Source organism: Aspergillus ibericus (genome assembly GCF_003184845.1).
Source record: "Aspergillus ibericus CBS 121593 unplaced genomic scaffold BO80scaffold_5, whole genome shotgun sequence".
Lineage (NCBI taxonomy): Eukaryota > Fungi > Ascomycota > Eurotiomycetes > Eurotiales > Aspergillaceae > Aspergillus > Aspergillus ibericus.
The window spans coordinates 875,743-902,356 of NW_020292103.1; the positions used below are offsets into that span (position 1 = coordinate 875,743).

At 45.9% G+C, this 26,614-nt stretch overlaps 10 protein-coding genes across 10 annotated transcripts; 6 read left to right on the plus strand and 4 right to left on the minus strand.

Moving 5' to 3' along the window:
* The first annotated feature begins 189 nt into the window (after window positions 1-189).
* On the plus strand, window positions 190-1,684 carry BO80DRAFT_399388 (glycerol-3-phosphate dehydrogenase family protein). The gene is made up of 3 exons (XM_025717469.1): window positions 190-281; window positions 342-1,453; window positions 1,504-1,684. The coding sequence occupies exons 1-3, from the start codon at window positions 229-231 to the stop codon at window positions 1,569-1,571; spliced, it is 1,233 nt and encodes a 410-aa protein (XP_025579162.1). The 5' UTR covers window positions 190-228; the 3' UTR covers window positions 1,572-1,684.
* A 1,273-nt stretch (window positions 1,685-2,957) lies between these two features.
* BO80DRAFT_209954 (chitin binding peritrophin-A domain-containing protein) lies at window positions 2,958-3,494 on the plus strand. Its single transcript, XM_025714300.1, has 2 exons — window positions 2,958-3,009; window positions 3,056-3,494. Exon 2 carries the CDS (start codon window positions 3,076-3,078, stop codon window positions 3,340-3,342), a length of 267 nt encoding a protein of 88 aa, XP_025579163.1. The 5' UTR covers window positions 2,958-3,009; window positions 3,056-3,075; the 3' UTR covers window positions 3,343-3,494.
* A 151-nt stretch (window positions 3,495-3,645) lies between these two features.
* On the minus strand, window positions 3,646-5,187 carry BO80DRAFT_441686 (amid-like NADH oxidoreductase; the record flags this gene model as incomplete). The annotated part of the gene is made up of 7 exons (XM_025721209.1): window positions 3,646-3,727; window positions 3,784-3,857; window positions 3,918-4,335; window positions 4,395-4,864; window positions 4,922-4,969; window positions 5,031-5,075; window positions 5,134-5,187. 7 exons carry the CDS (start codon window positions 5,185-5,187, stop codon window positions 3,646-3,648), a joined length of 1,191 nt encoding a protein of 396 aa, XP_025579164.1.
* A 1,192-nt stretch (window positions 5,188-6,379) lies between these two features.
* On the plus strand, window positions 6,380-8,078 carry BO80DRAFT_441687 (Zn(II)2Cys6 transcription factor; the record flags this gene model as incomplete). Its single annotated transcript, XM_025721210.1, has 2 exons — window positions 6,380-6,507; window positions 6,572-8,078. The coding sequence occupies 2 exons, from the start codon at window positions 6,380-6,382 to the stop codon at window positions 8,076-8,078; spliced, it is 1,635 nt and encodes a 544-aa protein (XP_025579165.1).
* Window positions 8,079-8,192: 114 nt separating this feature from the next.
* BO80DRAFT_431937 (tyrosine-protein phosphatase) lies at window positions 8,193-9,047 on the minus strand (the record flags this gene model as incomplete). Its single annotated transcript, XM_025720770.1, has 1 exon — window positions 8,193-9,047. One exon carries the CDS (start codon window positions 9,045-9,047, stop codon window positions 8,193-8,195), a length of 855 nt encoding a protein of 284 aa, XP_025579166.1.
* Window positions 9,048-11,971: 2,924 nt separating this feature from the next.
* BO80DRAFT_346955 (putative amino acid transporter) lies at window positions 11,972-13,434 on the plus strand (the record flags this gene model as incomplete). Its single annotated transcript, XM_025715396.1, has 2 exons — window positions 11,972-13,324; window positions 13,375-13,434. 2 exons carry the CDS (start codon window positions 11,972-11,974, stop codon window positions 13,432-13,434), a joined length of 1,413 nt encoding a protein of 470 aa, XP_025579167.1.
* An 871-nt stretch (window positions 13,435-14,305) lies between these two features.
* BO80DRAFT_441690 (uncharacterized protein) lies at window positions 14,306-14,740 on the minus strand (the record flags this gene model as incomplete). The annotated part of the gene is made up of 1 exon (XM_025721211.1): window positions 14,306-14,740. One exon carries the CDS (start codon window positions 14,738-14,740, stop codon window positions 14,306-14,308), a length of 435 nt encoding a protein of 144 aa, XP_025579168.1.
* Window positions 14,741-14,764: 24 nt separating this feature from the next.
* BO80DRAFT_431939 (uncharacterized protein) lies at window positions 14,765-15,287 on the plus strand (the record flags this gene model as incomplete). The annotated part of the gene is made up of 3 exons (XM_025720771.1): window positions 14,765-14,896; window positions 14,955-15,188; window positions 15,234-15,287. The coding sequence occupies 3 exons, from the start codon at window positions 14,765-14,767 to the stop codon at window positions 15,285-15,287; spliced, it is 420 nt and encodes a 139-aa protein (XP_025579169.1).
* Window positions 15,288-15,617: 330 nt separating this feature from the next.
* BO80DRAFT_346878 (sulfatase family protein) lies at window positions 15,618-17,653 on the plus strand (the record flags this gene model as incomplete). The annotated part of the gene is made up of 4 exons (XM_025715391.1): window positions 15,618-15,969; window positions 16,019-17,002; window positions 17,093-17,214; window positions 17,279-17,653. 4 exons carry the CDS (start codon window positions 15,618-15,620, stop codon window positions 17,651-17,653), a joined length of 1,833 nt encoding a protein of 610 aa, XP_025579170.1.
* Window positions 17,654-24,225: 6,572 nt separating this feature from the next.
* On the minus strand, window positions 24,226-26,063 carry BO80DRAFT_431941 (FAD dependent oxidoreductase; the record flags this gene model as incomplete). Its single annotated transcript, XM_025720772.1, has 3 exons — window positions 24,226-24,233; window positions 24,571-25,830; window positions 25,883-26,063. 3 exons carry the CDS (start codon window positions 26,061-26,063, stop codon window positions 24,226-24,228), a joined length of 1,449 nt encoding a protein of 482 aa, XP_025579171.1.
* Window positions 26,064-26,614: the final 551 nt, after the last annotated feature.

The window sequence follows — 26,614 nt, forward strand, 5'->3', positions numbered from 1 at the left end:
CCAGCGATGAATATGATTGGGTTGCCCTGTGAGCTAGGTTTGATGGGATCCAGGATGGAACAAGGGAGGAAGAGCTGTGACGAGGGCGATGACGTCCGTCTCACATCAGTCCCGGGCCGCCAGAACCCTACCTGGTCCAACTATAAACCGCAAAGGAAGGGGCACCTTCGCAGCAGTTGCCCTGCACAATCCCTTTGACTTGTTGGCATCAATTTTACTCCTCTCAATATGCCCGACTACACGCGAAAGCACAAGGTCACCGTGGTCGGCTCCGGTAATTGGTATGCGCGATCACTCCCGCGTCACACCCACGTGGTTTGCTAACGGTGTTTCGACCGCAGGGGCTCCACCATCTCCAAGATCATTGCAGAGAATACGAGGGAACATTCCGACCTCTTCGAGCCAGAGGTACGCATGTGGGTGTTCGAAGAGGAAATCGAGGTCCCCGAGTCGTCCAAACACCACAGCAAGCTGGGCGGCCAGAAGCGCAAATTAACCGAGGTCATCAACGAGGTTCACGAGAACGTCAGGTACCTGCCCGATATTGCCCTCCCCGACAATGTCGTGGCCGACCCAGACCTGCAATCGGCCGTCAAGGACGCCACCTTGCTCGTCTTCAACCTCCCCCATCAATTCATTGGCAAGACCCTCGATGGTATCGTGGGCCACCATCTCCCCTATGCTCGGGGCATCTCCTGCATCAAGGGCGTCGATGTGTCGGACGGAACCGTGACCTTGCACTCCGAACTCATCATGGAGCGACTGGGTATCTACTGCGGTGCCTTGTCGGGCGCCAACATCGCCCCGGAGGTGGCCGCGGAGAAATTCTGCGAGACCACCATTGGCTACGATACTCCTCCGATGGACCTGAAGCAGCGGAATGGTTCGCCCAAGGACAATTTGATCAAGGTGGATGAACAGCGACAGCACAAGACCAAACCCACACATGTCAAGCTGGAGCCGGTCCCGCAAGACCTACCCCATGTCGATGCCGAGCTATTCGAAAGTCTGTTCGCCCGCCCGTACTTCCATGTTCGCCATGTTCGCGACGTTGCCGGGGTTGCCTTGGGTGGTGCGTTGAAGAACATCGTGGCGTTGGCGTCGGGATTCGTCGCAGGCAAGGGCTGGGGCGAGAACGCCAAGGCAGCAATCATGCGCGTTGGCATTTTGGAGATGGTCAACTTCGGTCGGACATGGTTTCCAAAGTCCGTGGATGAGCGGACTTTTACGGAAGAGAGCGCTGGTCTGGCGGATGTGATCTCCTCGTGTAGTGGCGGGCGGAACTTCCGGTCGGCCTGCCATGCGGTGGAACAAGGGGTCAGCGTCAATGAAATTGAAGAAAAGGAGCTCAACGGACAGAAATTACAAGGAACGTCCACAGCATATGCGGTCTATGACTTTCTAGCGAAGCATGACCAGCTGAAGCAGTTTCCATTGTTCGTTGCGGTTCATGGTGAGCAACCCCTCGTCTCTCTCAGTCCCCTCATACTAACTTCGTGTCAGATATTCTCGAAGGAAAGGCCACTCCCAATGACCTCCCGGCCCTGCTCGATGGGAAGAAGAAGACTTGAGGGGGATGATAGTTAGTATGGTGATGCTGTGCAGATTAGCAGCGTATCTAATGAGACACGATCGTACCTAATTTGCTGCCAAGGTCCCTACCTACCTGCCTTGCATCCCCAAGTCGCAGCAGATCTTCAATACTAGTAGATTGTTACCGAGGCACCCGTCATAGTAGAGCGCCAGTCGAAACGTAACACACAGGGACATTGAGGGCTTTGGCTGCAGAGATACAGTCTGCAACTGCAGTCAACAGTACCAGGCAGTTTTCACGATGAATAGATTCAGCATATTGTCAAGGTTCGATCCTGTGGTGGTCTTGGGAGAGCCAGCCGTCAACAGCAAATCGCTCCTACCGCTTTGCCCTTCGCCGAGTATGTCTGGCAATAAGTAGGCGGTGGCTTTTCGTGGGGGTGGCTTTCCGGAAGCAGGTCCCGATCTCCACAATCTCCGCCATGAAGATTCCTCCGGGCTGCCGCGCCGTCTCTCATTCCTGAGTTCTTCATCTACCTCTACTGGAAGCTTCTCAATTCTAGCCATGGACTTTTCCGGAGGCTGGTCATAGCTCGGGCATAACCGACCTCCCTCGTTGGCTACGGACCCTCTTCCCCTGGAGCGGAACTAGACCCTTGAGGGACAAGATCACACTACCTGTTTGTACTCTGTACTCCCGTACGGAGTCTCCTTCTGCGCGCGTACGAATACTCAATGGCATTCTTTTTGATCCTCCGGGGTCACTGTCTCCTATACAGTACTGTCACTCAGTGCTCTTCTACTCTGATGGCTGCGGTGTATTGACGTTTCATGGCATAGCGCAGACCAGGGTTCTATTTTCCAACGCGTCACTGCCGTTCAAATAAGGAACTGTCATCAGTACTCTACCCCTATAGGACGAAGAATCCGAAAATGCAAGCCCCTCGCCATCCCCGTGCCGCGGCGGCCATGCTTGTGGGTCTGGAGCAAGGGGACACGCCAGTGGACCCACGGTTTTATCCCTGTCGATCTTCACGATAACATGTAGAGCTAGTTCGAAGCTTAGCTTTGAACTCAGACGGGTGCGGTGACAAGCTCATCGTGGTACACAATCATTGATACGGAGTACGCCCGACAACTATCGAACCTCAGTCCAGACCCCATTGAGCGACATCTTCTGAAAGATGGGCCTCAGGTACACGCATCATTCCTTAAATGGACCGCGTATGACAGGACAAGCCGTGGTCAGTCATCTAGGTCTCGCCCAAGATTGTAGGATGTCTACCCCTTTCACAGGGTCTCCCATTCCGTGTACGTTCTTACGGCACGCAGGCTCGAGACATCAGACCTTCGAGGTATAAATTCGTCCTCTTAGCCAGTCCCTAGCTCTTCTCCAGGAACAAGATCACAACGCAGTCACAGCAAGCAATCCCAACCTGAAAGAGACCCCTTGAAATCATTTTTCCATCCAAACCAGTACGTCTCCCACCCCTCTCCTAACACCACACCTAACACCCTCCAGAGTCTCGACCATCAACCACAATGCAGTTCACCTACCAAGCCCTTACCATCTTCCTCACCTCCCTCCTTCTCAACACCGCCGCCGCTCACTCTTGCGACACCAGCGTGGCCTGGGCTGATTCCACCGACTGCCATTACTTCTACCAGTGCCTTCCGGGCGTTGAACCCGCTCGCAAGAAGTGCGGGGCTGGCACAGCCTTTAACCCTGTTATCCAGGCGTGTGATTATCAGCAGAATGTCCCGGCCTGTTATAAGGAGCCACATCATCCTCACCCTCATCATGAATAGATGATGAGATTTGTGGATTTGCTTGGGTATTCTGTTTTCGTTGGGTTAATGGGTCAAAAGTGAGATTCGGGTCAATTGCTGGTTTCAATTGTTTGTCTATTTTGTTCAATGTGGGGAGTGAATCATCTTTACGATACAATATTAGACTTCCAGGAGTGATACTGAATTGATTCTGCTTTTCGAAAGTACTATCCTACTTGATCCTGGTTATGCGAATCAGATTTACTCAATTCAAAATCTAAAACATTGAAATGTCTATTCAACCTAGCTAAACACTCAAAGTGGTATCACAAACAAATCCGCTCACAAATGGTACTGCGGTGCGCCATTCTCCGGGAATCCCATCCGATCCCACCATCTGTCGATGCCCATGTCTTCTTGCGAGCTGTGCGATGCATTAGCCAGGGTTCAAATACTACACAATAAAAGATGAAGACTTACTCCCATGATTCTTTAATCACCGGCTCATCCTGGCCCTCCGCTGGGTTCGGGTTCCGGAAGACGATGTTGTATTTCTGCACCACAGCCACATATTAATACCTATCCCGGACACAGTTTAGGTTGAAGAAACTCACCAATCCCAACGTAATATGAATTGCCATCGGAAACGGCGGAAAGACATCCTCCGGCTTCCTCCCCTCAATCATGGCTTGGATATTCTTCGCCACGGCCGCGGCCTGGCCGCCACCTGGGCGGGCGGCCTTGCGTAATCCGGTATCGGCGATGTCGCCGAGAGCAAATAGGTTCGGGTACTTGGCGTCTTGGAATTGGAGGGTCGGGCGGATACGAATGAACCCGTTGTCGGGGTTGATGAGGGAGTCGGTGGAGGATGGGGGGAGGTCTTGGATGAGGTCGTTGTTGGGCTTTTGGCCCGTGGCGAGGATGACGAAGTCGGTGGTCAGGGAGGTGCCGTTGTTGAGGTGCACGGTGAAGGGGGTGCCGTTGTTGGGGAAGCCGGTTTCGGGGACCACGATGCGTGTGCCGGTGATAAGGCTAGTGGGGGTTAGGGTGTGGTGATTTTGGTGGGGAGGGGGGAGGAGGGGTGGGCTTACTTGATGCCGAGCTCTTCGAAGCGCTTCTTGACCAGTTCGTGCAGGCCGTGGTGGAATTGGGGCATCAGTTTGTCGCGCGACTGGACCACGGTGATTTCCTTCTCCGGGTAGAGCTCCTTCATGTCGGTGGCCATTTGCACGCCCACAGCTCCACCGCCCACGATTACGACGGACTTGGCTTTCTTGACGTCCGCTTGGTGCTTCTGGAGATAGAGCACGGAGGAAGGCTTGTCCTCGTCCTTCATGGCGGCGGGTTCGGCGAGGCGCGTGCCCGTCGCGACGACGAGATACTCGAATGGGATTTGCTTCTGTCCCTGCCAGTCACGGTCGAGGTTGACGTGATGCGGTTGGACGGATAGGACGCGCGCTTGGACGACTGCGTGCTGTGTGGAGTTGGGTACGGCGGAGAAGAGGCGGGTGTAAGGAATGAAGGCTTTCTGTTCGTGACCAGAGAGGATGGCATAGCGGGGCTGCAGTGGACGTTAGTTTGGTCTCTCGTCGATAGAATAGGTAGCGCATTGACGTACAAATGCGAATAGGTGGTGGAAGTGGCTGTGGGGTTCGATCAAGAGAACCTGTCGTGGGTTAGTATCGTTGGAAGACGCCACAACCTTAGTATGTGTTGGGTTGGCTTACTCTATGTGTGCTGGGAAGGATCCGTGCAATCTCTTGCGCCGCTCCCTGGAATGCATGTAAGTCATGGTTCCCATGAAGAAGTGATATTTAAATGTGCAATTACCTTTCCTACGTATGAACCGCCCACCACAATCACATTCTTCAGCGTAGCAGCCATTTCGTTAGATTGCGCTTGGCGATTTTCTAGTGGACTTGTTCCAATGGATGATAAAATCAATGCAATAGTCACGGTGCAAATCAGAAAGAAAATCCACGATGGCAGTCGCGTTGAAGCCAGGAACATGATCGATCCATGACCGGAGCGACAGCCCGGTCTTATATGGGCGGGAGAAGCATTAGCCCCGGGGCGAGGTGGGAAAAGATTGGCCAGGGGGCTCGGCAAATTCCTTATCTGATCCCCCGGACTGCCTGGTCTGGTATCTCCGAGCGCGGATTTCACCTCGGAGTGTCTTAGAACAACGCCGCATGGTCTCCGAGGCCTCCACCCGGGTCGGATCCGGGTGGCAGTGGCGTTATCTGATGGACTTGGACTCAATAGAGCTGAGACGTGTTGCAGCATTGCTGTGTATGCTGCTTTTGAAGGATGTCTCTTGCCTTCACAATTACTACACCGTGGAAACCAAGTTCTTCCGCGAATGTCATATGTTACTCATGAGTCACAACGTTCAAATGGCGATAGGCCCTGCAGTGGTCCATCATAGCGATCTGGCATCACGAGGATCACATCAAGATCAGATAACACGACAGGATCCTGAACCTCGCCCGCGGCCTCCGGAGCACAGCCGCCGAGACCCACGGCAGTTGATCGCGGATGAAGCCGTCGGAGATCCGGACATCCGGAGATACGGGTTGAGTGATGTCATTCCAGTCATCAACTGTTGCTTCACTCGTGTTGTTGGCCATGGCGTGGATCATATTCGAAGTCTGGCATTACGGCTTTGATCTCCTGTTGCTAGTCAACAAATGCTAAAAGTGATCAGGTGCTGGCGAGTTGAACGATACTCTGTCACACTCACCATGGATATATATCGGGAGGCACATGGGAAGTATATGATAGGTATCCATGAAGATAGACGAAGTTGTCAGTTGCCCACCAGAACAGGTATTGACAAACAGAATAGCTTTTATTGAGCATGAAGTATGTCCTGAATGATGCAGAGATGAACAGCATGTATGAATGTACAAAAGTGGTAGAGAGACTGGTGCCTGGGACCTCAGGCGTCGGCCACGTGGGGGCGGTCGGACCTCCCGCTTATCGCCTGCCAGCCTTGCGGTCTGCCACTCAGGCCCCTTCCATCCTCTACTAAGTACTAAGTACTATCTACTGATCCCTGGATATGCTGAAACCGATGCGCCGACTGGACCCCCACTCTACGAGCCCCTGTACCCCGGACTCCTCCGGCTCGGACACAAGCTCGGCCCTCGTCCGGAGGAGAGCCGGCGGTAGGAGGTCCAAGACCGGCTGTCGGACTTGTCGGTGAGTCCACCCTGGCAAGTAAGCAGCACAAGAACGCCTACTAACACAACCTCGGTCTTTTCAGAGCCCGTCATAAGAAATGCGACGAATCTCCAGGTGCCTGCACCAACTGCACATCCACAGGCCGAACCTGCGATGGATATGACCTCCACCGGCTGCCCCGCGAGGGACGGAGAAAGACACTGCGGGTGGAAACTGCATTACCCATGGCACTCGCAAACGGGCTGCAGTGGGTGAGGAACACTGATGAGCAACGATCGTTCTCTCACTTTCAGCATCGTACAATTCCCACATTCGTCGGATGGTTCGACTCGTCGCTATGGCAGAAACTGGTGCTTCAGATGAGTCATGCAGAGCCCGCTGTTTATCATGCAGTCGTGGCACTGAGTGCCATTCACCAGGATTCCGAGAAGAGAGGCATGCCGCTCTCCAGGGAGAACTTGGGGAGTACCTGGCATCGATTCGCTTTGGAGCAGGCCGCGCGGTCTTTTGCCTTGCTTCACGCGCGACCGGCATCGCAGGACCCCCGCTTGCGGGAAGCCACCTTGCTTTGTTGTTTACTTTATGTGATCTCGGAATTGCTGCGTGGTCAATATGACAGTGCCTTCAATCACCTTCGTGCTGGTCTTCAGATTTTGAAAGAACTGGGTGCCCACAAACAGCTTGAGCCCACAGCAGCCTCCAAACCAACAGTGGAGCAGTCTCTCGTCGAGGCATTCGCGCATTTGGATGTCCAGTCTGCCCAGTTCGACGTAGGAGGACCACTTTTACGTATCCATGAGCAGGACCACCCTCTGCCTCGGAAAGGAGAATATCCGGTCTTTCGAACCCTCGCAGAGGCACGTCAGGTTTTTGATCGTCTAATGGGTGCAGTGCTTGAATTTACTAGCCTGTCCTGGAACTCTACGCATATTCAGATCATCTCTGATTATGAAACGAGATATATGAATCAACTCAGTCTTTGTATGCGGGTGGAGGAATTTGCCCAAGCATTCAACACCTTTCGCAATCAAACACACCTTCACTTGAACCCGAAAGAGCAAAGAGGAGCAGACGTAATCTACCTACATCAGCGGACAGTAGCCCTTGCCCTCCAGACCTGCCTATTGGACGGAAATGAGCCCGTGCTTGACCAATACACTCCCGAGTTTGAGAAAATCTTATCCCTAGTGGATGCAATCATGCGCACGTTCCCAGAGCGACCGAGCGTCTGCCTGGACATGGGTATCATCCCGCCTCTATTGTTTGTGGCAACCGGCTGTCGCGATTACAATGTACGCTGGCAGGCCATTGAAGCACTTAGTGCTTGGCCCCACCGTGAGGGGCCGTGGGATTCAAATCTATGTGTGCAAATGGCTGTTGAGACAATGAAACTAGAGACAATGAACAAGCTCAACGTACACGGGAAAGGAACAGCATTGGAGAATCCGACACCGGCCATGCGGCGCATGTTGGTGACGGTTGCCCCTGACCAACGCCAGGCTCGGTTTTCATACGTTGTGGGAGATACAGAACACGAACGGTGGTTTGACTTGGATGGAGACATCCCTGTCAACGGACTGATTCTCTGAAATAAACAGCATCGCGTCATTATGCTGACCATTCCATGGCCCGGAAACGATGAGTATTCTGGATAACACTATTTCAGGACGCCGGAAATGCTTGATCAATTATTAACACATCTGTCACAGCTGATTCAGCCAACTCAATGTAGGGCTTGTGATAAGATTCTGCCTAATGATATCGCAGTCGTCGCTACTAAAGCCAATGGACAACAGATAGCCTTGACCACTTCCATAAGTCTGCCTGAAGCGCATCAAAAACTTCCGCATGGTGTCGGGGGAAGCCAAGAAATGCCTGTCAAGTGCGACTGGCGGGACTGCCGAATCGACCAGGAGCGGCAACTGCAATAACTTCAGCCGCCTCTCAGGAATGATGGACTTGATACCGTCCTGAGAGAGCTGATAGTCTCGGATGATGTGTTGATCGGAAAACCCCAGCATGAGAAGGATGATGGCCATGCAAATTCCGGTTCGGTATTTGCCGAGCTCACAATGGATCAGGATGGGGCATTGTGGGTTATCCCGCAAATACGTGAAGACGGCGCGGAAAGCTGCTGTTGACATGGCGCAGATCCAAAGGTAGAGCTCTGCGGTCACGGTGGACGTATCGTCCGTGGCGAGGCTTTCCAGATAGTCGAGTATCCGATCATCATTCAGGTCAGAGAGCGCTGGAGCGTGTGTGATCGGGATAGCGGATAGATGGCGGTTTGGTGGAGGGACCTCAATCCCGGAGCGCAGGTCAAATATGGCATGGATCCCATGGCGGGTCCTTAGCTTTTCCGCCCCGACTTTGGGGACATCTTGGAGATTGGATGAGCGGAAGAGAAGTCCCTTCTTGATGGACCCTCCTCCTGCCACAGGATAACCCCCGACGTCGCGGAAGTTGGACAGGCCGTCTATGTCAGAGATCACCGGCAACCGGCTTTGGATTGGGTAGGGAAGGTCTTGACTGGGGAACACTTCATAGCAGGAAGACATTTTGGGGAAGTTCAATGTACAGGCCAGGAATGGGAGTGAATGTCTTCTGCATCTTGTGGGCAGGACCATAGTTATATGATGTGCCTCTGCTGTCGACGCAATGTACCGCCATTATCATCTTCACGACGACATGATGACACGCCATGAATTTCATGCTTTGCTGAAGAACAACAACGGAGATTGACTCCACCGATTCTCACAGGGCGACATCTATACTGACATGGCTCCATACTTGTTATTCCGCCAGCAAAATTCTCGGCGATATATCGGCACCATCACCGAAGTTGAGCCGGCTTCCGACCGGAGACAGGGCCTGGCAGGATATCAAAGAGCTGGCAAGGAGTGCATCAAGCCAAAACAGGGTGGGTTGTGTTCCGGACCGGGCACCCTAGCTGACTAGGGACGAAGGTTCCGGGCGCATGTTTTGCAATCCCCGAAAGTTTATTCTGATGCCAAGTGATGCATCTGTGGCCTCATCTCGAGCTTATCGACCTTTAAGGTCCAGTGTCTCCTGGTTCTGCCGCATTATTTGCGTCTGTTGTATCAGTCCTTCCGGAAGTTAATGACCTTCGATTCGCCAGAATACACGTACAAATGATGATTCCATGTGAGAGATACTGCGAATGAGTTCCGAAATGCGACTGCTTGTCTCTAACCTTCTCCGCACTGCCCCAAGCCACAATTATTAAGTCACCGCGTGGTGTGTAGTCAGCTGGAGTGGCCATTGAGGACAGCTATAGCAATAACCGACCAATCAACGGCCACAGTCCCGGCCTGGCAAGTTCCAGCTGGCTATAATTTGATTTGAAGAACAATACAACATAGATATGTTTTAGAGGGGTTCTAGCTGACCCCCTCTCTCTAAGTCTCCCTCCTCTCAGAGGCTAGAGTGGTACGAAAAGGTAATACGCTTAAGTCACGTGGCAGGGAATAGGCTCATCGTGGAGCAGCTGGACAGGGTACACCCTGAGGATGCATACTGGGTGGCGAGAGGCATGATGGGGATGGATCGTTCGGAGGCTTTTATAGTCCCGTTGCCAGCTGATGATACATGCACCGCGACGACGCTAATCATCCAGCGGACATAAACAAGGCATCTACCGGCGCGAAGTCATGATATCTACCTGGCCAGGTAGACCACAAGCCCCCGAAACCGATCGAGGCTTTCTCTCAACCGACGAGCAAGGGATTTGGCAGGGGGTTTGCGCACAGTCTGGCATCTTCTGGCATCTTCTGGCGTAGGTCGGCCTGACGTACCGCATCCCTACACTCCGTGAAGGCCATGCCGCGCTAGAGACAGGGGATTCCCGCTGCATGTCCTGTGCGACCATGGTATCCCAGATGCGTACACCAAGGCAAGCACGGGAGCTTGTGAGTGCGAAAGGAGTACAACGGCTTTCCTTCCTCTGACTTGGCAGAGTTGAGCTCGGATGTGCTCAAGACTAAGCCGAGGACTGTCCGAGCATCATGCGTCCCAAGATATCTAGCATTCCAAGCATGGGTCTGGGGAGAGAGAAATCGGCCCCGAACCCCGACCGAGCGGGACGGAATTGGAGTCAGTTGGGGTGGATGCCTGAGGGGTGCTCCAACGGAGGCCTGTCTGCCTGGATGCCTGACGGGCGGTCGGGATCCCGGCCCTCCCACCAGCTGATGCCTCATCATGCTTGGACTATGTACTACCCCTAGTAGTAGTAGTAGTGGTAGTAGTAGTAGTAGTAGTAGTACTACACCTAGATGATAGATATGAGATAATCATCCGATGAAATGTCAGCCCCGGTGGTCACACTGGGCCAATCTTGCGGCCCGGATCGCCCTAAGTACATAGTAGTGATAACCGCGGCGGGCTCGCCTCCAACCGCGGTGCGACCGCCCGTGCCGGTGAGCGATAGCAATTGGTCATCACGCTGATAACCGTGTCGCTCCCTTGCCGCATTCGTCAGGCTTCTAGAAGCTGTTGGGGGGAGAACATTGCTCCGTGTTTCACTGCCTCCATTTGCCATTTGCCATGGCCCGAGCCTCCCCTCCCCGGTGAGGCCTGAGACCCCCCCGGTGAGCCCCAGCATCCTGCTTCTGCTGAATTCTACGGAGTACCCTAGGTGCTCACTGCTCATGGCTACCTGCCATCCCTCTGCAGGCCTTGGTCACCAAAATAAACTTCGTGCCGGCGACCCCGAGAAAATTACTACCGCGTCGATCGGGCGGACGGCACGGGCTACTGCAACCGCAGCAGTTAGTCGCCTACTTAGTCCATCCTGCCAGTCTGGGGAGGGCGAGGCTAAGACGAATAGCCTTTGGCCTGGGGGACGCACTGCTGGCCACTCCCGCCCGCATTGGGCTAGTCTAACCCCAACGCTAAACCTGAAGCAGCGGCGGCGGCAGCCCAACGTCACCCTGGGGCTTAACCCCTGGTGGACGCTAGTCCGGAATCAGCTGATTCCACGGCCTGGGCAGAAATACTAAAAATTTCATTGGCTGGGAGACAGAGTGGCGGGAGCTTGATCCCCACGTGGATTTTGATAAACCTGCAAACCTTAGCAACCGCCACCGAATCTCATTACCAAATGGTTTCCACCGCATCGTGTGATGGACCCCGAACGACTGGTCGGCTGCTCGCTGTTTATCAGCAACTGGCGCGTGCCCGGATTCATCCGACCTCCGTTGGAGCTGCAGTGGAAAGTCGTGCCTGCGGTGAACTTCCGTCCCGCCCCATTCAAAACCGTCCTCTTCCCTCTCGTTCCTCTCGCTTCCCTCTCGCTCGACACTCTTCCTCTTCTTCTTCCCCTTCTTCCTCTCCCTCCCCCAGACCCCAGGCATCCGGTGTGACAGGGCATTGTGTGACCACCCACCTGACCCTCTCCACCCTTCCGCCTCTCGTCACCCCCATCTCCTCCCACCACTTCCACTTCACATCGCCGGTTTCCATCATGGGTTACGCCGACGAAATCGGGACGGACAACAAGTCCCATCATGCCATGGGCATGGAAGGAGAAAAGTTCGCCCCTCCGCCGTTCGACGGGGATATGGTCGACAAGATGAGTGAGAGTGAGCGGAACATCTACGAGGCGGGTATCGAAAAGTATAACCGTCTGGGCTGGAAGCGTCTCACCGTGGTCCTCATCGTCGAGGCCATCGCGCTCGGTAGTCTGTCTATCCCCTCCAGTTTCGCGACCCTCGGTATGGTCGCCGGTGTCATCATGACTGTCGGTTTGGGTTTCGTCGCCATCTACACCAGTTATGTGGTCGGTCAGGTCAAGTTGAAGTTCCCCGACGTGGCTCACTACCCCGAAGCCGGACGGCTGATGTTCGGCCGGGTGGGTTATGAGATCGTCTACGTCATGCTGGGCTTGCAATTGCTGTTCCTGACCGGCTCGCACTGTCTGACCGGCACCATCGCCTTCATCAACATCACCGAGAGCGGCATCTGCTCCGTCATCTTTGCCGTCGTGTCCGCCATCATTCTGCTGCTCTTCGCCGTGCCGCCCAGTTTCGCTGAGATGGCCATCCTGGGCTACGTCGACTTCGTCTCCATCATCGTCGCCATCCTCGTTACGATGATTGCAACCGGTGTCCGCAGCTCCAACGAGGTGGGGGGACTGTCGGCGGTGGACTGGTCGGCCTGGCCCAAGGAGGGCATCACCTTCACCGACGCCTTCATTGCCGTCACCAACATTGTGTTCGCCTACAGTTTCGCCATGTGCCAGTTCTCCTTTATGGACGAGATGCACACCCCTAAGGATTACACCAAGTCCATCTGGGCGCTGGGTCTGATTGAGATTGTCATCTACACCGTCACGGGCGCGGTGATCTACGCCTTTGTCGGCCAGGACGTGCAGAGCCCGGCGCTCCTGTCTGCCGGCCACACGGTCAAGCGGATCGCCTTCGGTATCGCGCTGCCCGTCATCTTCATCAGTGGGTCCATCAACACGGTGGTGCTGGGCCGGATGATCCACGGGCGCGTGTTCAAGAACTCGTCGATCCGGTTCATCAACACGAAGATGGGCTGGATCACCTGGCTGGTGCTGATCAGCATCATCACCTGGCTGGCCTTTGTGATCGCCGAGGTGATTCCGTTCTTCTCGGATCTGCTGTCCATCTCGTCGTCGCTCTTCATCTCCGGCTTCACCTTTTACTTCCCGGCGCTGATGTGGTTCCTGCTCCTCCGCGAGGGCAAGTGGAACACGCCCAAGAACCTGGCGCTGGGGGCGCTGAACCTGGTGTGCCTGATCATCGGACTCGTGACACTGGGGGCTGGTACCTATGCCAGTGTCGACGATATTGTACGTGTGGTGCCTCTCCATGGTCTGCGAGATGCTAATCTGTTTTCTAGGTGCTCAACTACCGCGACGGCTCGGTCCGCGGCGTGTTCTCATGCGCATCCCCGGAGTAAGCGTTCATCTTGCTTTGCATCTTGCATTTCTGTCATGATTCTTGACCCCCGACCGGGACGGGTGCCACTCGGCCCCGAGCATGCAAATACCCATAGCATTCATTCTGTATATATGTGCCATGTTTATGATTGTGAATACATTACGCCAGCGCCTGTTGATACACGAGCGGGTTTATTCGATATTTTTTTCTCCCCTTTCCTTTTTTTCTACATTGCACATAGATCTGCATATACCTCATTTCTAACGTTGAGAACTTGATAATCCACGATCTCATAGATAAGCCTCGTATCAGCCGGACGAACCATGTCCAGGGCAAGATAAGCTCGGGGATGGCCCGGTGGAGGGCCGTAAGGTTCGAGGAAGCGGAGGAGGAACCGGGCACGACGCGGGGGCGACGGTGCAACGTCATCCCCATCCGGATGAACCGATGGAGATCACCGCATCCAGCGGCGAGCACGCCATCGCCAGGATTTCGGTCTGGCGTTGCCTCGATGAGCACATGAGGGGGAATCATCCGGGGTAGCCGAGACTGTACACGGCACACTACTAGGGATCCGCTTGTGCAGAGGCCCTGGTTGGTCCGGTCCTAGGATCGCCGCTGAGTGAGAGGGCCTGATGTTGATACTGAGAGATGCCGATCAGCCACTGAATGACTCGACAGAATGGCTTGGACCTGGGCTTGGTCATCTGTCAGATTGGCGATACAGGTCTCACCGAGAGATCTCAGACCAGCCACTCCTCGTATATACTGTGATGTAACGCCTTATCCCGGTCCGCCTGATGCCAGATGTGCGCAGGCAGTCTCGGATAGAATAAACTCGGCCTGGGAATGCGACCGATCGGTCAGTCAGGCCCCCAGGCTACACCAGATCAGGTGACTTGTGCATCCGATGAGTCATTCACCGTGCATCCCGCTTGTGCATCCCTATGCTGTGTTGCTTGCTGCTGCAATCTGGCAGGAAGAGGCTCAGATTCGGTGGCCACGACCATCGCGCGAGAGTAGTTACTCGTCTCAACATCCCCGCTGGGCGCGTGTTTCTCCATTGGGGCACCCCGGATATCCCTCTCAGGTCCGGCAATGCGATGCATCACCTTGACAACCGATCGACACCCGCAGTTGAAACCCTGCCAATGAGATCCCTTCCTCTCCGCCCCGTGTTCCAGATAGTATCTATTTTGGTCGTTCATTGCCTGCCAGTCTGCAATATCTCCCCACAGCGGATCCATCGGAGTGTTGATGGGGTTGATATAAACAGGCCCCCTGGCCGGGTTGCCATTCTTCCCAGCTTCCATCCGTTCACCCATTTCATTCAACATTCCATCGTCACTATGAGAAATATCCTTGCGGTTGTGGTGGCTTTCGCTGCCGGGGCGGTAGCGCAGAATGTCTACATCGCTCTGCCCACGGCCGGGCAGACGGTCCAGGCGGGGGAGCAGCTGACCGTGCAGATTCAGCGTCCGGTAGGTCCTGCCATGCCATGGGAGATAGATCGAATGAGAACCGAACTGATGTGTACAGACCCCCCCCACCAACGTGCAAGAGATGAGCATCGCCATCGGCCTGCAGTCCTGTGGGTCGTCGACCTGCTACCCGGCCTCGGAGGCCCTGGGTACCATCCTGTACAACGGGGCCTATGACCCCGTGTATCATGAATACTACCTGCCTCAGTATCAGAACATCACCGTGACGATTCCGGAGGGCACTGCGGCTGGGGCAGCGACCCTGGGGGTGGCCCATGCGACGCTCATTGGGGTGAGTACTCCTGCTGGCACGGTGGACGGCTGACTGACTGCTTAGGCCCTGTACGAGCCGTACTTGCAGACTCTGAGCCAGAACCTCACGATTGCTTAGATGCCGTAGTGATTCACATGGATGAAATGATGTTTAGGTGTATCTTAGCGTTTGTGTTGCCGTTCGTCGGATTTCATTTCATTCCACAAGTACATAGCAGCGTAGTCAATTGAACAAGAGTCATGCTTATGCGTCCACCCCCGCTGATATAACAGGGATAACTCCCGCCATGGCCCGATGATGCCGGATTAGCGCCAATCACGCCATACTGCCGTGCCCGACACGATCATTCTTTGGCTTCTGATGGCGTGCTGTCATGCCAGGCACGGGAACTGCCGAGATAAATCAGCGTAGTCCCGGCAATTCATCAGATAAGCCCAGCTGCCAACCATGAGATTCCTCGCCTTTTTGGCCATTGCCGGCCTGGGGCAGGCCATCGCAGACACAAACGATACCAGCAGCTTCACAGATCACAATGATGCTGATCAACAAATCATCCTGGACGGGGACCATTCTGTCTCTAAAGACCGTCCCAACATCATCTTCATCCTCGTCGACGACCAAGACCTCCAAATGGACTCCCTCAACTACACCCCCCGCACGATGCACCACATCGCCGACCAGGGCGCTACCTATCGGAACCACTTCGTGACCACAGCCCTGTGCTGTCCCTCGCGCGTCAGTCTCTGGACTGGCAAACAAGCGCATAACACCAACGTTACGGAGATTTATCCTCCCTACGGTACCACCTCCACTGCACCAGATTCAGCGATTAGTTACTGACCATCCAGGTGGATACCCTAAATTCGTCGCCGAAGGCCACAACGACAATTGGCTCCCCCTGTGGCTGCAAGATGGGGGGTATGATACGTACTACACTGGGAAGCTGTTTAACGCGCACACCGTGGATAACTACCACTCCCCTTTTGCCACGGGCTTCAATGCCTCAGACTTTGTTCTCGACCCGTATACGTATCAGTACCTCCGCCCGGTGTACCAACGCAACCACGATTCCCCCCGCAGCTACGAAGGCCAACACACCGTGGACGTTCTCGCCGAGAAAACCCTCGGCTTCCTCGACGACGCCTTGGCGAGTGATACTGATCGCCCATTCTTCCTCGCCGTCGCCCCCGTGGCACCCCACTCGAACCTCGAAATGGGCGATGAAAACGATACTACCACGTTTCGCTTCTCGGCTCCGATCCCGGCCACACGCCATCAACATCTCTTCCCGGATGCCATAGTGCCTCGTACTCCGCACTTCAACCCCGATCACCCCTCCGGCGTGAGCTGGATTAGGACCCTCCCGCGACAAAACGAGAGTAGTATCGCCTACAACGATGAATTCTATCGGAATCGTCTCCGTGCGTTGCAGGCCGTGGATGAACTCGTCGAAGATATTGTACAGCGCTTAGAGGACGCGGATGCTCTGCAGAATACCTATCTCTTTTATACGTCGGATAATGGCTACCATATTGGCCAACATCGCCTCCATCCGGGCAAGGAATGTGGATTCGAAGAGGATATTTGCGTTCCGATGTTTGTGCGGGGTCCGGGGATTTCTCCCGGGATGGAGGTGACCTCTGTGACGACGCATATTGATCTGGCTCCGACGATTTTTCGGATCGCGGGTCTGCCGCTGAAGGAGGAGTTTGATGGGTTGGCGATTCCGTTGACGGAGACTGACATCCAGCAAGACGAACTCTCTCGCCATGAACATGTCAATGTGGAATACTGGGGTAAGGCGGGCTTCGAGGGCGTGTTTGGGCAAGCGCGTATGTCCCCCTTCACCTATCCCTCATTTCCCCGGCTATACCCCCTAAAGAATCACCACCACCACCCTACTAACCGAGGATAATGTACAGCGGACGGCGGCCCCACCACCTTCTACAACAACACCTACAAAGCCCTCCGCCTGATCAGCCCCGATTTCAACCTCTATTACTCCGTCTGGTGTAGTCATGAACATCAACTGTATGATCTTACGGTATGCCCTCCACCCTATACCTTCCTCCTTACCCCATAATCCAACCGAACTAATGGAATATCAGAGAGACCCCTACCAACTCCATAACCTCTATCCCGCCCCTAATACCATCCCCACTACTGATTTAAATGCAACAAGCTATATCGGCCCCTACCCCATCTCCCACATCATATCTCGTCTCGACGCCCTCCTCCTCGTCCTCAAATCCTGTCAGGGGAGTACCTGCATCTATCCCTGGAAGGAACTGCATCCCGCCGGGGATGTACATTCCCTGCGTGATGCCTTAGAGGGGAGATTTGATCATTTCTATGCAGACCAGGTGAAGGTCCAGTTCGGATGGTGCGAGTTGGGGTATTTGCTCGAGGCGGAGGGGGTACAATATCCCTTGGTCTATGGGGGTGGAAATGGGGATGGGTTGGGGTGGAGTGAGTGGGTATAGACCTACATCGTACTATGTATGTGAGGAGACGGGAGAGATGGGGTTTGTAATTGTGGTGGGTTCTGCGAAGGACATGGGGGGATAAAATGAAGTCGTGTGTGCGTGTGGATGGGATTAGATGTAGATGGAGGATACCTCTCTGATTTCCATGCATAAAGCCAGGCAGTTGAGCGGTGGGAATGTGGGACAAAAGTTTAGGAGATCGAAAAACAACAACTTGCGCAGGAATCGAATTTTTGAAATCACATCGCAACGCGAGGCCCTAGAGGCCTTATCTTTTGATAAGTTTCTTGTAACTCGCACCGCTATTATTTAATATTAATTTTATTAGGTTATTACAATGATGGCGTTAAAGACACTTAACTAGTCTAGTCTGGCTGCCTCTATAAGAAAATCAGAACATTTCTAGGAATATACTCTGGATCTCTAACATAATATAAATATAATACTTAAGCACCTAGAAATAAGTAAGAGCTCTCAAGTGCTTAAGCTAATTATTAATTATATTAAGAATATACAGGAATTCCTAGTAAATCTATTAAAAAATCCCTTTAGACATTTCTAGTAATAAGGACACAAAGCTTTTTACGTAAAGATTAAAACACTCTATTAAAATATAGAAGAATATTTATATTTTTTAAAAATTATTATAAAAAATTTTTTTTTCTACTAATATCTACAGCTGGACTAATATTACTATATAAAAAAATATACTGCTACTATTATATAGCTTAATATAGTTAGAATTAATCTTAATAAGCATGTCCTTTTTTAAACTAATAAAGAAAACTTAGATTATTATTAAATTTAATAATCTAAAGAATATAATTTAATTCTATAAAATACTCCTAAGGGATATTTTAGTGAAGACTAAGAAAATATATATTTAAATCTACTAGGCTAATATTTTCTTTCTTCTAGTTACTATAAAATTCATCACAGTATAATAATTTAAATTAAATAATTTAAATCTTAATTTTTACTCTATTATTGAAGCAGAAGCCACCCAGTAATATTTTTTATAGATATATTAATTTTAAAAAGATATGATTATTTATTATTTAATTTAAAGAATTATAATTTACAGAGTATAGATTAAATTAATTAATCTTATTTAATTAAAGAAGACTAGTAAGGCTTTACTAACAGATAATACCTACTACTAGAAGAATAATATTAAGATCTTTTATATATACTAGTTGACTATCTTTTTTTAAAATTTTAAAGAATAAAAATTTTTAATAATTATTATTAAATTTACCTCCTTTATTTTAGTAAATAAGATAATTAAATATAGTATTATATAAGACTCTCAGATCTTGATTGTGGTTAAATATAATTAAATATTATATATTTATTAATATTATAATTATTAATAATATAATTATATAAGAAGTATCTATTTTAATTAAATAGTTTATATATATTATACGGAGTATTACTAGACTCGTAAATATCTATAAAAAAAGATAAATAAAATTAAAAAACTGAAGTATATTAATTACGGAGGTATATATTATACATAAAACTAGATATATTTAATTTATAAGAAAAAAATATAATAGATTATAGCCAGACTTACTAAGAGGCTATTTAAATATTATTATTTTATTCTTTTTTATTTTTAAATTATCTTACTCTTAGTAAGAATAATTTTTATAAATAAACTATTATAAGATAGCATTTTTGGAGATAGTAATCCTAGAAATATTATTATATTTTCTATCTAATAAATTAATAATAATATAATAAATATAATAAATATAGAAATAATAGATCTAACACCTATTAAAATATACATGGTGGTAAAGATAATAAGTAAAAATAAGTAGACTAACTATAAAAATAGAAATAAGAAAATAATAATATTAATAATCTCTATAAAACTATAGACTAGACTAATCCTTGAGTTTTAGGTGAGCTAGTTATTTAACTATAAGATTAGATAATAATCTACTAAGAGAAAAATAATAACTAAAACTATATATATATAATTAGTAAGTAAAATAATTAAAATTACTAGTATATAATTAAAAAAAATCCAACAGATCCTATACTCTAAATCTAAATATAATTTTAAATATAAGATACTAGTAATCTTATAGAAACTATAACTAGCTTGGTTAAAGCCTATATGAAAAATAATAAAAATATTATTAAAAATTAATAATAATAACTTTAATTCTAATTTTTATATTTTAATATAGATCTTAAAAATTTTTTTTTAATTTTTAGAATAAAATCTAATATTTTTTAATTTAATATTAAATAAGCCACCGAGTAACTCTATATCTAATATTATAATATAATCTAAAAAATATAGAATTAATAATATAAAAAATAATTTATTATCCCACTACGTCCACCCACATTATAAAACTAGAAAAACTCTAGAAATATTTAAATAATAAATAAAGAACTATTATAAATTATCTAGTATAATATAAATAAATTAAGAAATATAATAATAAAATACTTTTTATAGAATTTTTAAATTTTTAAAATAAATATTATCACAATTCAAGAACTATGGAAGAACTTTATTTTAAATACTATATATAATTTTACTTATAATTACTAGTTATTATATCTAATAGCCATAGTAAAGAATTAAATATAAATATATATATTTATCTCTAAAAAAATTAACTCAAGTAAATAATAATATATAAAATACTTATATAATATATAGAAGCTTTATTTCTATAATAAATATAAATAGACCCTACACTTATTAAACATATATAATAGTAATGGTAAAATAATTATAAATACTTTAATAAATTTAATCCTATCAGATAATAAGTAATTAAAAGATAAAGACTAGTTTATACTAGATAATTTTAATCTTTATTATTTTATATAAAGCGGCAAGAACGTAGAATCTAATCTTAAAATAGATCTATTATTAATTCTTATAGATAATATTAATTTAGATCTCTAATTTAAACTAGGTATTATTACCTAAGAGTATATAAACTATTAAATTATAATTAATTTAGTTTTTAATATTTCCAAGCTAACAAACTACTTAATTATATATAAGACTATATTTATTATATACATTAATTCTAACTATTTCCTAATAACTATAATTGTTAACCTAGATATACTATTAGCAAAGCTGATACTAAGAAAAAATTAAAAAACTATAGATATAAAAAAAATATAAGAATTTATTAAAATAAATATAGAAAAAGAATTATAATAGAAGCTAGTAATAAAATATCTAATCTTTATATAAATTAATATTATTATAGACTATCTAGTAGAAATAGTAAAGCGTATTATTATAAAATTAATTCTATAGACTAATTCTAGTAAGTAAACTAATCTTAGATTTACTCTAAAATACTACAAAGTAATAAAAATAATATAAAGAGTAAGACACGCATATACAAATAAATAAATAAAAAAAAAGTAAAAAAAATATATAATAATAAGAAATAAAAAAATAAAAATTATTAAATATATTTTATAAAATACTTATTAAAATATTATATATAGGGCTATAGAGAAAAAATCCCGCAGAATATAATAAATATTATAATAAATTAAAAATAAAAGTAAAAATAATAGAATTATTCCAATTTTATAAAATTTTTCTAGTATTATAGAAACTATAAAATAAAAAATAAAAATTTTTTAATAAGTCTTCTTTCCAGAGTCTCTAGAGATTAATCTATCTAATATCAATATAACTAGAGAATTAAAGACCTTGGAATTTCCCTTAATAATAAAATAAAAAATATAGAATATTATTAAATATACTTCTATAGATAAAATATCTAGTATTAATATTATTTCTAATTATATATAGCACGTGCTAACCAATAAAAAAATATTTATTAATATATTTATCACGATCTTTAATATTTATATATAGATAGAATATAATCTTAAATATTTCTAGAAATTAATTATAGTAATTTTTTATAAGGAGGGCTCCTATAATTTTTATTTATTTAAATTATATAGACTAGTTACACTGCTTAATATTCTTAGAAAATTATTAAAATTAATTATTATTATACGTATTATATAAATAATAAAAAAATATAGTTTATTTCTTTATAGATATCTTGGAGACTATAAAGATATTTTAATTAATTATATAATTTAAATAATTTTTAATAAAATCTATAATATTTAAAAGAGAAATTACATTATTAATTTATTACTATTAGATGTATCAGAGATATATAATTATATATTATATATATATTTTTTATATAATCTTAGATAAGTAAAATTAGGCTACTTTATACTATAGATAGTAGTATTTTTATATAATTATATTACTTAGCTCTAGATATAGAAATATCTTAATAAATTATTATTAATATTAAATAATATTTTATAAGGTTTATTTATCTCACTAATCTTATTCCTATTATTTAATATTTTTTTTTTAAACCTGTTCTAAATTCCACCTAAAAAAAAAAATCTAAATATTTAACTAGATAAATAATATAATTATTCTAATTATTTTTAAAAGTTATATTACTAACAAGCAGCTACTTGAGAAAGTCTTTATTAAAACTAATATATAATTATAATATTATATATTAAAGTTCACGCTTAACAAGTTCAAACTTATCTATTTTAGGAATCCTTATATCTTTAATTCTAATCTAAATAAACTAAATAAACTATTAAAGATTATTAATATCTAGGATTACTACAAGTAGAAGAGTTATAACTATTTATTTATTATAATTTTTATTTTTCTAGGATTAGCAAGTCCATTAATTATTATTTAATTCTTAGAATTAGTTTAATATTTTAATATCTAGCTTAATAAAATCCTCATATTTAACATCTACTAGACTAAAGCTATTACTAAAATTAATAAAAGCCTTGAAATTCTCTAAGATATTACAGACTCTATATAAAATATCTTAATTATTTTTATATATAAGATCTACCGCGTAATAATTATTTTATAATTATTATATAATATTACTATATGGTATAGTCCTGCTAGCTAATAAATCTCTATTAAATAGTAAACTCATATAGAGATAGAATTTACTAAGATTTAGAGACATGTGGCTATCTTAATTAATAGAGTTTTTAAAAATATAGTTATAATTATACTTAATATTAAACTTTATTTACTATTTATAAAGTAGCTTATATAGTAGATAATTAAAAAAACTATCTTATATATTTAAATAAGGCTAGAGATTACCTAACCTCAAGGCTTAAAATACTAATATTATAAAAAGATATTCATGCTTGGAGACATGAGCTTATTTAAAATTCTTAAATAAATAAAAAATATAGTTCTTATCCTTATCTAGTAAGAAAAAAAATAAAAGATTTATAAAATATTTATATTAATATCTTAGAAATTATATATCTAATATAACATCTAATCCTATAAGATTATACTTACTAGATATGACTAGCTTTACTATACTAATACTATTATCCTATATATAAACAGTAGTAGCTACCATGGAGATGTAGAAATCTCTATAATTAATATTTATACTAGATAAGCATAATAAGCATATTTTAATACTAAGATAGATTCAACCATATATATAGCTAAACTAAAGAAAATTAAAATAGCTTTTTTTTTATAAGAGGTATCCTACCGAGATACAGCTAGACCTATTTATTTATTAATAATTAAATTATAATTTAGGTAGTAGGAGCTTCCAGCCACCTATTTAAATAATTATATATAAAAATTATTTATAACAAGTTCAGAATTCTATAAAATATAGATTTTATAATCTATTAAATCCCTACCCATATAGAGATTAAAAAAAATAAGATTATAGACTCTGAGATAAAGTAAGCAGTAAAAAATAAGATTAAACTAGAATAATAGATAATCTAATTTATATCTATTACTAAAAAAATTATTCGCAGAAGATTTTAGAAGAGATAGATTAAATAATAGAAGATAAAATACATGGTAATACTAACACGGAGATTAGTAAAAACTTTTTTTAAAAAAAAATACTAATACTCTACAAGAGTATTCCCAAGGTATATATATCTATAATCATATAAATATATATATACAGGATTGGTCTAATATATTTTCTATATAAAATTAAAATATAGGAAAGTAACTAATATAACTATAAAAAAAAGTTCTAGATCTTTAAGTATATACTTTTAGTGTGCTCTTACTTCATAAAACTATATAATTAGATACTTAATAAAATTACTATATAAAAATCCACTCCGAGAGATAAGATTATTAATTATAATTCTATTATATCAGACCCACAGGCAATCTACTATGTTACTAAATTTATACTATAAATAAGCTTACTCAGATAGTTCAATTAAATCAAACTTAATCTTAATCTTGATCTTGATCTAGACTAGGAACACATAAGTCTCAAGACTATAGAGATAGATACTAAAAATACTAAATAAAAAGACCCATACACGCCCTAGATTAAATTATCTAGAGAAGGTCATACGCACTAGAAGGAACACGTAAATTAGAAATAAAAATATAAATAAAAAATAGAGAAAATAATAACTTATAAATAACTAGCCAGTTAGCTGCAATACTTATTTATATTAATTTTTATATAACTTCACTTTACTTTAGTTATATATAGTTATATTAGGCTATAGCGATAATCTTCCTACATCATAGCATGCATTGTTTTATATATTTACTATGAATTTAAGAGATTTAACAGTATTCAGGGTTATATTTCTACTTCAAACAGTGAAGCACCTGCATAGCTAGCATCTTACTTAGCAGGCTCAATCAGGTATAAGAATATGAATTGAATTGAATTGAATTGAAGTTTAGGAGATCATGGGTTCTTTGTCCGGGTGGATCCTAGTATTGAAGGGATGGAATCGAACATGGAAAGAAACATGGTAGAAGTCACTCGTCGCTTCATGTCGGGTGGCATCTAGCTACAGCTTACTCCTCCCCGGCTCGTCCACCATCTTCACCTTCTGCAGCGCATTTGGATCCCCAAATCCCCGCTGCAACCGATTCGACCCCTTCTCGCCTGCCCCCAGCTTCCGCCACTGCAATAACTCCAGCAGGCCTGACTGCACCCCCTCCACCCGGTCCACCACCAACCCCCCCAGCACCGGCAGAAACTTGAACGCATGGCCACTCCCCCCCGTGGCCACCATCACCCCCCGCTTCCCCGGCACCCGGTCAATCACCCAGTGGTTATCATAGGAATCCGTGTACCAGCACAAACGGGTCTGCGAGATGCCGATCCCGGCAGCCTTGAGCTCGGGGAGATACCGATCGAGGAAGTTTTGTATCACGGTGGCCGATTTCTCTGGCAACCCCGTGATAAATGGGGAGGTCCATTTGGTGATCGGTGTGCTGCGCACGTGCCCGTCGGATTGGACTTGCGGATGAGTATATTTCGTGCCGCGATACCCGATCTTTAAAACCCCCCGGTCATCCAGAGGAAAGCCGTAGAGATTGCCATTTTCGCCCGATCGCACGTTCCAGTGAAACACCGGAAAGTTGGTCGCGGAGAATCGTTGCCGAAGGGGCGAGGATTCGGGAATCTGGATCATCGCCACCGAGCCAGCGGTGGTCTCTGCGAGTCCATCCATCTCTGGGAGAAGAGACGGGGTCCAGCCCCCGCAGGCCATGATGGTGAGGGAGGCTGGGTGTTGTTGGCCGTCCGCGGTCCGGATCCCGGTGACCGTACCCGTGCTGTCTTCAACCAAGCCCTCGAAACTGCCGGCTTGTCGGTCGAGCACGAGGTGGACTCCCAGCTGCTGCGCCAGGTGCAGCGCGTATCGGCATGCCTTGTCGGCGTACACGAATCCTCCGATCAGGTCGAGATACCCGGAGGGTTGACCCTCACCGAGGTGGAAGGGATCGACGGCATACCCGTAGCCATCCTTCTTGGCTCGCTCCACCTCTTCCGGGTTGGATGCAAAGAGGTACTGGGTGTGGCCGAGACCAGCCTTGGTGATGTTCTCCACCGACGCCTTTTCGAAAGGATTGAGTCCGGCCGCGTCGCCGTGGTCCCCGAAATGATAGTTTCCGCAGTTGACATAGATGCGCTCGCTGCGAGTCATGCCCGGGGGAAGCATCGTTCCCGTGGCGAGCGAGTTGTTCCAGGATTCCCACACCTGGATGGCTTCGAGGGTCAGGTTCTGGTACCATGTTTCGTGGCCATAGGCGGCACGGATGATCTTGTTGCAGTCTGACTGGCGTTAGTACTTAGTACTGTCTGGTAGCTTGAGGGGCTGTAGTACCGGCCGAGGCGGCATCGCAGCCGCGGTCAAAGTCATAGTGTGTCTCGTGGTAGGGCTGGCGGTCAAATACGGTGACGTTCGTGTATCCCCGCTTGACCAGATGGATGGCACTGGAGAGGCCAAACACGCCCGCCCCGATGATGACGATCGGGGCACTTTTATCAATCGAGGATGAAGACATGTCTGGTGATATGCCACAGCGCAGCGATGCTTATCGGGGGCGATGCTCGTCTTATAGCCATACAATGATTCCCCGCGACACAGGTTATGCCAAGCCTGTGACAGGAGATGGGCAGACCCCCACTTCTGCGGCGATCGGTGATAACGCGAGCTGCAGTGCGGGATGGCTGGACCTTCCCTGGCATAAAATGATGCCAAGCAGGATGATAATGGCGTGGACCGTGAGGGGTTGCGGTGGTGGTGGTGCAGACGACGCTGAGCTTATCGGCCAGGTCGGTGCGGGCTGAACCGCCGGCCTTCCCGTTTGGGTGAATTTCTCCCAGCCCTGATATGCTGCCAGGAATTCCCCCTCAGGTCTGATACGAAGCACTTCGACCGGATAGATTCGCTGTTCCTCAGCCGTCTTGTACCTTATCTATGCACCACGAGCCGTGTCGATAACTCAAGATGGCCATATCATCAGAGCAGTATGCATATATTCAAGCGGTCTCACCAGTGCCTGCCTTAGTGTCTTTACCAGAGATCGTCCCAAGAACCTGATCGCTATTCTTG